At 41.7% G+C, this 12,641-nt stretch overlaps 1 protein-coding gene across 1 annotated transcript in view; it reads right to left on the bottom strand.

Annotated features, from left to right (window-relative positions):
• The window catches only part of LOC115082703 (signal transducer and activator of transcription 3-like), a gene marked incomplete at its 3' end in the record, with an annotated part of 51,776 nt that overhangs the window by 21,062 nt on the left and 18,073 nt on the right, over positions 1-12,641 (bottom strand). The window contains exons 2-7 of the mRNA XM_029586898.1: positions 9,256-9,391; positions 8,499-8,643; positions 7,698-7,796; positions 6,038-6,133; positions 2,224-2,305; positions 991-1,085 (exon numbers count right to left, since the gene is read on the bottom strand). Of these exons, the coding sequence (XP_029442758.1) occupies positions 991-1,085; positions 2,224-2,305; positions 6,038-6,133; positions 7,698-7,796; positions 8,499-8,643; positions 9,256-9,383 (645 nt within the window). The remainder of the gene's footprint in view (positions 1-990; positions 1,086-2,223; positions 2,306-6,037; positions 6,134-7,697; positions 7,797-8,498; positions 8,644-9,255; positions 9,392-12,641) is intronic.

The raw sequence follows: 12,641 nt of genomic DNA, 5'->3' as shown, positions 1-12,641 counted from the left end.
TCCATCCGTAGACGTCGACCTTTCGAGGTCATCGTAGCGCATAAGGGACAATTTTTTACATCATGACCTTCACCAAGGCAAAGTACACAGTCTTGGTGAGGGTCTGTAATAGACATATTTCTCGCGCATTTCGGACATTTTTTAAAACCTGTAGCCATTTTGTGGCCGGGCAGCCGTCGACGGCCTAAGGCTCAGGTAAATTTTGTTTTTAGTCAAAAAACGGCACGGAACCGCGAGAACGGGAAAAACTCACCGCGATGATCAAACTAAGGGAGACCCTCTGCGTTTGAAGTTTTTTAAAGCTTTCCGTAAGGAAAATATGTGGAAAATCCCACAGGACTCCTGATAACCGCGAGGCTAATTGCTTCGCGGAAAAAAGAAGACTAAAGGGAGACCCCTGTGGCAGGGAATATCATGACATGCTGGGCATGCTCAGTAGGCACTCTGGTGCCAGTCAAAAGTTTCATAGAAACTTTTACAGAAGTTTTCCGTACATAGGGCTCCATTACCGATGTCACCCATATGTGAGGACTAGCATCCTGCTTGTCCTGGGATAAAGAGAAAGTTTCACCGATGCTGTACATAACCCAGTGTGCCACCTGCAGTTTCTCCACCAGGACCTTACAATTCCCTGGGAGGATCCAGAAATTTTGTCTTTAAATTTTTTTTCTCTCTCCAGTCTGCAGATTTTACACCATCTACCATCTGCTAGAGAAATACAGGTTAATACTGAGGGACTGCAGGTGGCACACTGAGTTATGTACAATGTCAGTGAAACTTTCTCTGTCTCCATCTGCTGGCAGGGAGGCAAAACCAAGGAGTCTGGGTTGATCTAGGTAAGTACAGGGAAAAGTCAACAGGTTATCCTTTTGCTCAAACTGCAAAATTTGCACAAAGAATTTGAGGGATACAAAAAACATCAGAAGATGATCTGAAAATAAAACATGTGAATGTCAAAATCTACATGAGAGAAGTTTAAATAGAGCATACTCTTCTCATTTGATCCAATGCTGTCAACATTTGTTCCAGCTGCTGCATTTTTTGTCGCGTTACTGCTTGGTTATTCCCATTCAGGTCTTGCACATCTATCAGATGGAAGAAAACAGACAAGTGTTAGTTACATAAACCACAACATTTCCAGGAAAATAGCTCTAAGCTATGGATATTTACATCTAGCACAAAGCTCATGTTCGTTTACTTGTTACAACCATGCTTGATGAAGCAGTTGGGCATACAGTACGAAGGTTAAAATGCAAATCAAATAGATAGGATTTGCTCAGGAGGAAACCTGGAAAAATCAGCCAATCCTACCTCGTTCCCATACTAAAGATATTTTTGCACTAGTTCAAAGTTGGTCACACCTTCAGAGTCTACACTACCCTGGTTTAAATCTTGGTGGGCTAGATTTCTCTACTGGCTAACATTCAAAGATATTCATAATTTTGGCTAAAATGTGCAAAGCCTTTTATTGGCAGGTAAAGCTGCAGAGCTGTTGTATGTGTCATTCATAATACTTACATATATTTATTTTGTGATGTTAGTTTTTAGGGGTAAAGATTGGACTTATTACCTGAATATGGTAACGATCAATAGTGGACTACATATTTATTTTGTTCTCTTGTATATATAGAGGACTCCTTATTTACATTGTACACTTGTATATAATTATCCTCCTCTATCTCTTTTATTTCTTATAATCCCAGTTCATGAACCCTTGTTAATTGTAACTGCTTCTCTTCTCCACGTTTATTTATGTTTTCGGTTATATTTTTGCACCCCTGTTTTCTGTAAACCGACATGATGAGAACGAGTTCTTGAATGCCGGTATAAAAAAACCTTAAATAAATAAATAAATAAATATTTGCCCATATTTTAGTATATTTATGTGGTATCTGGTTAAATAAAGACATTAAAATTAAGGATCTTCATAAGCCCAAAGAGTACTCACAACCTTCCAAGTTTCCCCTCCTTTAAAATGACTGTAGTTTAAAAAACAAACTCCTGAGCAGGCAACTTGGGTTGTGAGTTGCAAATGAAGCTCAGCATCACAGAATACAAAGACCACGTCATCATTAAATCATTAAAATATTGAAATCTTAAACTCCTAAAACAATGGTAATCAAAAATCAATCTTCCCACTCCATAAATTCCATCATGTAGCGAGTGATATTTTCCTTTTTTGGCATTTCATTTACAAGAGAATTAAGCAAAAGTCAAAATTACCTCCTTGGCTCTTTAAAGTCTTGTAGTTGAAATCAAAGTCATCCTGCAGATTTTCCACCACCTTCATCTTCTGTTCCAGATCCTGAAACACAGCAAGGACTTCCACTGTTAGAAACTTACTGCATTTTTCTTAAATTAGGTTTCTAAATGAACCTAAGGCCTCACTTAAATAAACAATGGAATAATTCAACTGCCAGATTAAAAAGAGTAGACTATTTTAAGTGGCTCAGAGATTCAGCTCAAATAGTTCATTGAGCCATAAAGTTAAGTTGTTCTGTTACACAGCGATAAAAAACTTCCAGAGGAGGCGGATCCAAGATGGCCACCGGATGAGACGCTGTGACTAGAGCGTCCTCGAGTTAACTGCTAAAGATTCGTCTTTTTTCTTGCGAAATATTTACCTAACATGGGAAGGAAGCGCAAACCAAGGACATCTTACCCTGCTGATCCCTTGGTGAGCACTCCCTCCGGCCTGATGGATGCCCATGTCACACGCAGCACTCGAGAAGTGGGAGACCAACCGTTGCAGAGTGGGGGAGGGGGAAGTAGAGCTCCCCTCTCTGCCTGGTTCTATGTCACCTTTGAGTCCCGCAGTGAGGACTCCACCGCTAGACCCCAGCAGCCGGTAGAGAAGCAGCACAGAATGGGGAGGATACTCTGAACCGGAGTGCTCATGATTTCCTCTCAGCAGGAGCAGGAGTGCTGCCGACGGCTGCTTCAAGCCCAGCAAACGATCAGGGGCATGGCGGTGAAGTAGGAGGTTTCCTAACCGAGGAAACGCTATGGCTGCTGCAGTTTTGCCACGAAGGCAATACCAGCAATGGTAAGACCTCAGGTTTTTTCTTTTGAGACTTTATGGGAAGCCATTAATGATATGAGGACAAATATATTACAACAACTAACTCCAGCAATGGAGCAATTGAGGAAATTTGAGCAAAAGTTGGAGGTGTATGAAAAATCTAATATGGAGACAGATCAACAATCAGTGACTATCAGGACTGAGATAAAAACGATTTCAACAAGTGCAAGCAATGATTATAAAAGATAACAAAATGATGGGACAAAAGATCGAGAGTCTAGAGAACTGTGCTAAAAGTAGGAATGTCAGATATATAAATTTCCCACAGCTACCAGTGAGGTCTTCAAGGGAAGTTTTCAACAGATACATGCTTGAAATACTAAAAATTCCATCCGATCAGAGTCCAACGATTTTGAAATCCTTTTACTTACCAAAGCCTAGAACATCGGCAGAAAATCAAGGAAATGGATTAGAGATGGAAACACCAGTGACTGACCAGCCACTGAATATAACAGCATTGCTGGAAACATCGGATACTGAAATGGCGGTACCTGCAACCCTGATTGTGATTTTTGCCTCTGATACAGATAGAGACAGACTTTTGAGACTGAGTATAAAACATAGAAATGAGAGATTTCTTGGTTTAATGGTCCGACCCTTTCCTGATTTGTCTCGCGAGACACAGAAGAAAAGGAAGGCCTTTCTCCTTTTGCGACCTCAGGTCTTGTTAATTGGGGCTAGATATTTCCTCAAATTTCCATGCAAATGTGTGGTTAAATACTTGCAAAATACTTATGTTTTTTTCGATCCGCCCCAACTAACACAGTTCTTGGTTGGTAAGACCCCAGCGGCCATAGATGATGTACCCTGAAGGACCCTCCATAATATCTCACAATAGTGTGGGGTGCTGTATTAATCCGGAATTATCCTTATTTTGGTATGATCCTGTTGTGTTAGATAGGTTTGGTAAAGATCCGCCCTCCTATTAGAGGATCTCTTCAGTGGAACAATAAGTAGAGATAATGTCTCTTTACCTTTGTCTATTTTATTTTCTTGGTTAAAATTAGACGATACTGATGTTATAAGTACCGTCTAAGATTATTGTTTTCCCTGATTCTGTACAAGATTTTCTTGAATAATTGTAAAATTGCATAAATAAATAATAATAAAAAAAAAAACTTCCAGAGGGAAGGTCATGTTAGTCTGTAGATTCACTTATGTGTGGAGGCATGAGCATCTGATGAAGTGGACTCAATAAATCAGTTAGTCCAAAAGGTGCCACCAGCCTCCTTGTTGCTTTTCCCGTTAAGAGCAAGTTTTTAAAAAATATTTTTTACCTGTGTAAATTTTTTTTTTTTTTTTTAATTGCCCACCCTATATGCAGGTTACAGTAAACATGTACAATGAAAGTAAACATTGAGCGGAGGCATTCCCAGGGTTGAAGAAATCAAGTTGCAGAGTTTTGCGCTTTCAAAACTAGGAGAGTTCTTTGAGGAAAAAAAATATCCACAGAGAAAGGACCGGTGGCAAGTGTCTGTGGGTACTTTCCTTAGGCGTGTTTTTCAAACAGAATGTACATGTGTACTTCCCATTTGAGAACGAGTGCAAGTCCCATCGGTAAATCTACCTGTGCAGATTGTGCAGAAATTGACGTTTTCAAAATTACCCCCATTGTGAAACGATGCATCATCAAGCTGAAAGAAAGTCGAAGAACCTCTAGTTCCCAAGAGGTCGATATTCAGAGAACCGGCAAGCTTCTGTGTTAGCCGGATATTCAGTGGGACCTCCCAAGGTAACCTGGTCAGGCGTTTTTCCTATCAGACTTGTTTGTACACACAACTTTAGCCAGGACAGTGCTCAAGGTTTGCGGGCGCTACCTCTAAAGTCTGGCACTACCCCCAGAACACCTCAGAGCCACCTCATTTTATCCAGATAAACTGTATGCGCACAAAGTTTATCTGCTTGACAGAGGTGAGGAAGGGGAATTTTAAATCTGGTTTCTGTCCAGCTAACCTAGACAAAAAGACTTTGAATAATCGACCACCAAGCTTTTTCAGCTATCTCCATGATAGCTCCTTCCAGGTGAAGCAAATTCCTTTTTATCATTCCACAATTGCAGATCCTTTAAATTATCCATATTTTATACACTTCCCTTTCTATTAAATTCTAACTTCACCCATCCTTTGTTTTTTTCCTCCTATAAAATTTGCACTTGCAGGCCTTGCCCCAGATCCCAGGAACCAACTTCCACTTAACACACCCTAAAATTATTCCATACTCAAGTTCTATGCTGCATTTATGGTATCCCCTGCTCCCTGACCTTCACAATGCTTTTCAGTTAAATTATTTCAGACTGTAAAAATGAGTCAACCAGGTAGACTTAGGAAAGCCAGTGCTTATCCCTGGAGTGAGATACAAGAAGCAGATCAACTACTGGGGACCTGCTGGGTACTTGTGAACCAGACTGGTTACTGTTTGAGACAGGATGCTGGGTTTTGATGGGCCCTGGTCTGATCCAGCATGGCACTTATGTTAATAGCTTTAGTAAAGCATCATTCTATAGGGATGTGCATTTGTTTTTGGACAAAATTAGACAATTTCAACAAACTGTTTAATTCTTCCTGGTTTGGAGGACCCAAAAAATGGATTGTAAGTTTTCTGAAATTTCAGAAAAATCAGGGTCGTTCCCCCCCGCCCCCAAAAAAAACCTGAACTGTGGAAAAAAACAAAGATTTCCTGCGGCGGGCCAAAAACGAAGCCCAAACTAAATGTTCTTCCCGCTGCACATCTCTACTATACACAGTATAAAGTCTATCACAGCTTCCTGAACATACAACACTAAAATAATTTTGACAGGTCTGTAAATATGGAGATTTTGCAGTATGTAGTGTTGCATTTCCTCAGGTAAAAGTTGATCTATACGTCATGACTTTCCCAAGTGAACCAGCAGACCCTCAGTTTGAAGTCTAGCCCCTGCCCCCCCACCTTTCTGCTTGGCAGAGTACACAAACATACCTGCACTCTCTTTCTCACATCCTGGAGACTATGTTCCAGCATTTGCTGTTTTTCTGTCACAACAGCTGTTGTGGGATGTGTTGCCTGTCCACCTTGCTGATAAAAACATGAGAAATTACTGTATAGCTCATACAGTAAAACCGGCACTAATCATCTCATACATGCACAAGAGGTCTTAAGTCTGTACACATCCAGCTCATGTGAAAAAATTCAGAACATTCAATGGCAGGTATCCGTGAACAGCTGCTATTTATTACTAGTTATTTAGCCATGCTATTTATACTCCCTCCCCTACAGCTGCAAGAGAAGATGGCTAATACAGTCAACTTTGTTATTGCTCACAGGTACATTTCTCACATTGCAGAGTATTTACACTTTCAACAAAACCAGTGTGGTACCAGTGCAGGCTCCAAGACAGCACTTAGTTTGTGTAAGACCAAACTAGTGAACAAGGGCAGCAAAGCAAATCTGACAACTAGTAAACTTCTGTATATGTATCCCAGTTTCCAGCCTGCATCCCAGACATCACTTTTGTCTGACATCTGAACATCTAGTTTTCTGTAATTTAATCTGTTTACTAGTAGTCGTATCATGCACAGTGTTACAAACGCAGAACTATATTGTGCATTGTTTTCTACATCCTATTGCAAGACACCACATGAATCCCCCACCCCCCTATCAATATATTCTACATATACAGGCAATAAACTATACATTCTCTTCAGAAATAGAGTAATCTTCCTGCAGTCTTCTCTTGCAAGCTATTCACTCTATATCAAGAGTTGGTAACCCCCAGGATAAGTGCCAGTCTGTGGCACTTGAAAACCATTTGGCTGGGCACCCTGAGCCCTGCTGCTCAAAGCCAGGTGTGATGCATTCAGGAAAGTCCCAGCCCCCTGCAAACCCACCCTCATTCTAGCAATTGAGATACAGTAGAATGGGCAGATGCATTCTCAGCCCAACCCAGACAGAAGGAGCATTTTCAAAGCATGCATAACTGTTATTTCGGTCCTCCATTCCATAAAGAACAAGAAGCTTGACTGAGAGGCACGGGTGAGAAAGCAAGTCGCAGGCTGCAGCGAAAGCATGAGGGATGTGGGAGGAGGGATGCAGGCAGTGGCAAACACAAGAAACATGGGCGGGAAAGATACAGGTGCTAAGAGTGACAGAGATGTGGGAGGGAGAAACACAGGCGGTGGTGACAGAATGAAAGCTGTGGTAGGGCGAGATGCAGGTGGCATGAGAGAGACCCTAGCCTGTTTCATTGGTCCAGTACTCCAACATCTTGCAAGTACTCTGCCCAAACCCAGTGCTTCTCTATAATATGCCAAGTCTGCAGATGTGCACACACATTTTTAGGAAAAAAAAATCTTCCTTTTATATGAATCGGTTCTACCAACTCATTCAAAAGCAGAGTGGGCAAGTGTGCTTTTTTTGCTGTGAGAATGTAAAGACCTTGCAATACCAAGAATTATTATATAATAAATAACAGGAGGAAAAATGGGAGGTGCAAAAAAATCAAAACTGGCTCCAAATTCTAAAGATTTTTCAAATTCTAAACCTCTGTTGAGGCTTTCCATATGAGAATCTTACAGACTTAGAAGTCTTCTACGAAGTGCTGAAAGCATTTGTGGGCCAAAAGTAATTGAACTCCACTGACCTGGGCTGCAGTCGCAGCAGTCTGAAGGAGGCGATTCTCTTCCCACAAGCATCGGGCTACAATACGTGCAATTTCCATTGGCTTTTCAAGATACCTGCTCTGTGTTTCATAAGTCAAAATACAAGTAAAGCGCTACAACTTTAAACATTCACAGGCTGTACTGAAAGGTTAGTTTCTGGCCATTTCAATACAATCCAGTATTCACTTAGCCATTCCCTTCCCCCCTATCCCCTCAGTGCAAGACACAGAAATCAGTGTAGGAAATCGGCTAACACGATGACAGTAGTGCTGTACGCTGCCAGGCAGGAGATTCAAGTTTAATTCTCATGCCCCATTTAGGCTCCATGGCGGCTGGGCAAGCCACAGAGGAAGCAGTTGCTGGCAATCTCCTTTGGCAAGTGACTTAAGGTGTTCATTAGCCCAAGTTTTTTTTGTTTTTTTTCCACACAAAACCCCCCAATCATGATCAAATGGCATCAAGCCAGAGGCTATTTATTTTTACGTTCTTGTAACATGAAAACATCTATAAACATTTTGCAGGTGATACTTTTATTCTGTAGGCCAATAAATTGTTCTGACTGGTCTAACATCTAGGAAAAAAGGGAAACCCAAATACAATCCCTGAAAATGCTATTACTCGATGTCCTTCCTACTATCACAAAGAAGATGAATCAGACTCAGCTGTTCTGAATAATCCAAAACCTGGAAAGGTGATAGAAGACACATCCAGTATAACTGCAATTACATGGAAAATTTAGAGCCGGGGTAAACTCGCAGAGTCTGTGCTCACACTTCCCTTACCTGTAAGAACTGTTTGATCCGCCTCAGGTTGTGTTGGTACAGGACATTGGACTCCTGCAGAAAGCGGCTGTACTGCTGGTCGATTTCACCCAGGAGGTTATGGAATACCAGGGTGGCATGCGATTCTTTATTTGCAGCATACGCCCTTTAATAATGACAATGAAAATAGTACATAGATGTAAAACCATCTTAATAATCCACACTGGAAATTGCTTCCATAATTTTGTACTGTTAAATGACCTGCACCACTGTAAACTGTGCGAACGGTTTTAAGATGCACACTTTGCTCACTTTTTTTTTTTTTTTTTTTTTTTTTAAAAGGGAAACCATGTGGGCTCTTCCCCTTGAAAATTCTTATGATTCTGTCAAGCGGGCAGGCAGAAGGGCATACGTTTGAAAATGTCATGCACTTGGGTTATTTCTCTCTGCAGCCATTCTAAACACATCCCAAAGCAATGCCCTTTTTTAAAGTGGCTACAAAAGCACGTGCATTGTGGACCCTGGCTATAGCTGTAACTGGACAGAGAGAAGGCAACGTTCTGACAGGCCAATGGCTTTGAAAGATGCCAGCTCCAAGTATGAATCAATTCTTTTTTCTATACATCCTTGACTGCTATGGCAACATAATAAAATATATACCAAAGCAGAAAATCCATTTGTTGGATCACATCCTAAAAAGGTCCTATCAGTCCCAAGCCCACAGAAAGAGATCCTCTCCGAAGGGCTTAGCCAGACAGTGAAAACGCTCTGGACCTACCAGTCTTGGCTTTCGATCCAGGGTGCCAGAAACTGCCGCAGCTCCATGGGGAAGCTATCGCTGTACAGCTGGTGGAGCTGCTCCAGATACCGGGTATCCAGCTGTTGTAACTGATTCCACTGTGCCATTTTGTCACCTGGGAAGAGGTAAGAAAGAAATCCCTTCACCATTCAATGTCATCGGACAAGTCAGACACTGAAATACTGTAAAATACTTCCTCTTCTACTGACAAATGATGATTTTGTTTAAACAAAACTTAAGAATTAAGAAAACAAAACAGGAAATTTCAGCCAGAACTAAAGCAGCCTACTTTGTGGAACATGCACATGCATCTGAACCCTCATATTTCCCTTGACATGTCCTGAAAATCTGGTGGGGGATAGAACCTCAAATGCAAAAGTTAGAGAGGAGATACACAGTCAAGTGATCTCAAGCTGCCTTTTTCCTTTAGAACATGGGATAAAAATACAGCAAAAACTATAAATTGAGGGCTATTTTATCTCACTGTATGGTTTTCACCAGTTTTTGTTCTATTATCTCCTATAGCAGTGAAGTTCTCTGGGCATTATTGCTTGGTGAACATAATCGAAACCCACAGCTTGAAAATGGAAGCGTTAGAATGCAACTTCCAGACTGAACTGCTGATCTCAAATACACTCCCCCAAACTAATAATGTCTGCAAGCAATGGCTGTTAAGATGCATCTTATTATGCAGCCTATTTATCTGTTACAATAAGCAGCTACAAAGCTACAACTAGATACCTTTCTGGAATTAAAGAAGCTTAGCTAATTCAACATAACTGCACCAAAACATATTTTCAATGCTAAGTTAAATGTTATAAAAACATTACCAAAACTCTAGCTAGGCCAGGTCCATAGTAACATGAAGTTGCATAAGACCATTGATATTTTGTTTGGGTTTTGTAAGGTGTGGTCATTTTCATTATATTTTTGATGTTTGTTTTATATTGTATGCGCTTCGGACAGCTCTACTTAGAGCACAGGAAGCGGTTAATAGATCATTTTAAATCAACTGTTTATAACGCCAGCTGACAAACCACAGAGTTTGTCATAATTCCACAAAAGTTAAACGTGCAGAATCAGTATTTCACAAATGAAAGGATAGTTTTCAAAGGAATTTAGCCCAGTAAATCCCCCGGACTGAAACCTGCATGCCCCCTCAATGTCCAAAAATCAAGTGCAGTTTCATACTGCTTGCACATCTGCCTGTGGTGAAAAGGGGCGGTGTTAAGGTGGGGAAGGTAATGCCCACACGGACACACACTGCTGGCACAAATTTTCACTTTCATAGTTTAGTGACAAGACAAGAGGCAAAAGGATTACAGTTTTATCTGCTATATTCAGGAGGCCCATAAAAAAAAAAAAAAGTACTGCACAAGCAAGCAGGGAACAGCCTTTAAAAGTGGCACTTGTTAGTTACTGTTACAGATGTTATTTTACATGGATGGAACAACCACCAAAAACTGTGTACAAAATGTCTTCCAAGAATATAACTCACATTGTTTACAAGAATAAAAATCAGTCACTCAGGAGGAACCGTGCAATCATGGGCCCCCAATTCTGGCCACTAAGTTGTCAACACTACAAGACTATAACCCACCCTCTCCCCTCCTAGTCATATCTCTCCTCCTCTATACATATTTATATTCTTACGTCTTATCTCCTATGGCTTTTGGTGTAGACCCTACACCATTTTGGTACACTCTGTCCAAACTGCAAAAGGCAACCAGACTCTCCCACCAACTTCATTCCCCAGTGGGTCAGGTTGTAGGAAGGCAGTGGTGATGGCTGAATCTACCTATGTGAGCCAAAAGGCGGCGGCAGCAGCAGCTGAATCAACTTGCGCAGGCAGGAATGGAGCACACAGCAACTGCAGCTTCGGAGATGGAATAGTTCGAGACCAGTGGGTTGGGGGCAGAAGGGAGACAGACATATGTACAAATTGTCAAGTCAATAAAGCTTCTTGTATCTTACAGTGTAGTGGGTTTGACCCTGGTGGGGGGGGGAAGGAAGGAAAGACAGAAGAGAGATTTCTCTCCCTTCTCTTATCCCAGGAGAATATTTGCTTATTTTATTGACTTTAAGAATCAAAAGCTTTTTATCTAGAACCTCAACCTCAAAAAGTAATGTTAAGTGGAATCCAGGTGGGGAACCTATTGATGTAATTTCATGTATCTATCTTTTACCTTACAGCTGATGGATAAGATGCAGCTAGCTTCAAGCAGGAGTGAGGAATAAGTCTGAGTGTAGTCCGAGTCCCACCCTATAAAGGGGGTAATTTTGTAACACTGCATACAAGTTAGCCAGAAAGGAGGCAAAGGGGAGATATGATAGACACATTTAAGTACTTCCATGCACAGGAGGTGAGCCTTTTTCAACAGAAAGGAAACTCTAGAATGAGGAGGGGGTCACAGGATGAGGGTGAAAGGGGAAAGACTCAGGAAAAATCTTAGCAAATCTTTCTTACAGAGATGGTGCAGGACACGTGAAACAGCTTCCCAGTGGGAGCTGGTGGAGAACAGGACAGTATCAGAATTCAACAGATAAATGTAACAAGCACAGAAGACCTCCGAGGAGAAGAAAGGACTATAAAGCTGGGCAGAACTGTGGATGGCTGTATATATCTTTACCTGCTGTCATGTTCTATGTTTCTTAACTATGGGCATAAGTTACACAAATTTTTAAAGTGGACTTGTGTGCATAAGTTTGCTTCAAAAATTATTTTGGCAAAAACTGCGCGCACACACAATTATACCTATTTGGCATATATAAAGGGCCGGATTTTAAGAATTACACGCAGGTATAGATTTGTGTGCGCAACCCGGCGTGCACAAATCTACACCCGATTTTATAACATGCACGCGCAGCCGTGCCCATGTTATAAAATCGGGGGTCGGCGCACGCAAGGGTGTGCAAGTTTGTGCACCTTGCGCACGCCGAGCCCTAGGGGAGCCCTGATGGCTTTCCCCGTTCCCTCCACCCCCCACCTTCCCCTATCTATCCCGCCCCCCAGCCCTACCTAAATCCCCCCCACTTTTTTTTTTTTTTTTTTATTTACGCCTGCCTCCGGGCAGGCATAGGTTGCGTGCGCCGGCCAAGTGCTAGCGTGTGATCCCCCAGCACAGTCACTGTGCAGGAGGCCTCAGTCCTGCCCCCGGACCGCCCCGCCCACTCCACCCCTTTTTTCAAGCCCCGGGACATATGCGTTGCCGGGCCTATGCAAAATAGGCTCGGCGTGCACAGGAGCGGATTTTAAAGGGTTACGTGCGTAACCCTTTAAAAATCTGCCCCATAAATTCTTTTGGCAAAACTATATATGTACAATTTTTTTTAAATTAGAAAGCATGCGTTAAGCCCCAACATTG

This window comes from Rhinatrema bivittatum, unplaced genomic scaffold (genome assembly GCF_901001135.1).
Source record: "Rhinatrema bivittatum unplaced genomic scaffold, aRhiBiv1.1, whole genome shotgun sequence".
Lineage (NCBI taxonomy): Eukaryota > Metazoa > Chordata > Amphibia > Gymnophiona > Rhinatrematidae > Rhinatrema > Rhinatrema bivittatum.
Note: the sequence above shows the minus strand (reverse complement) of the source record. Positions and strands in the feature narration are given on the sequence as shown.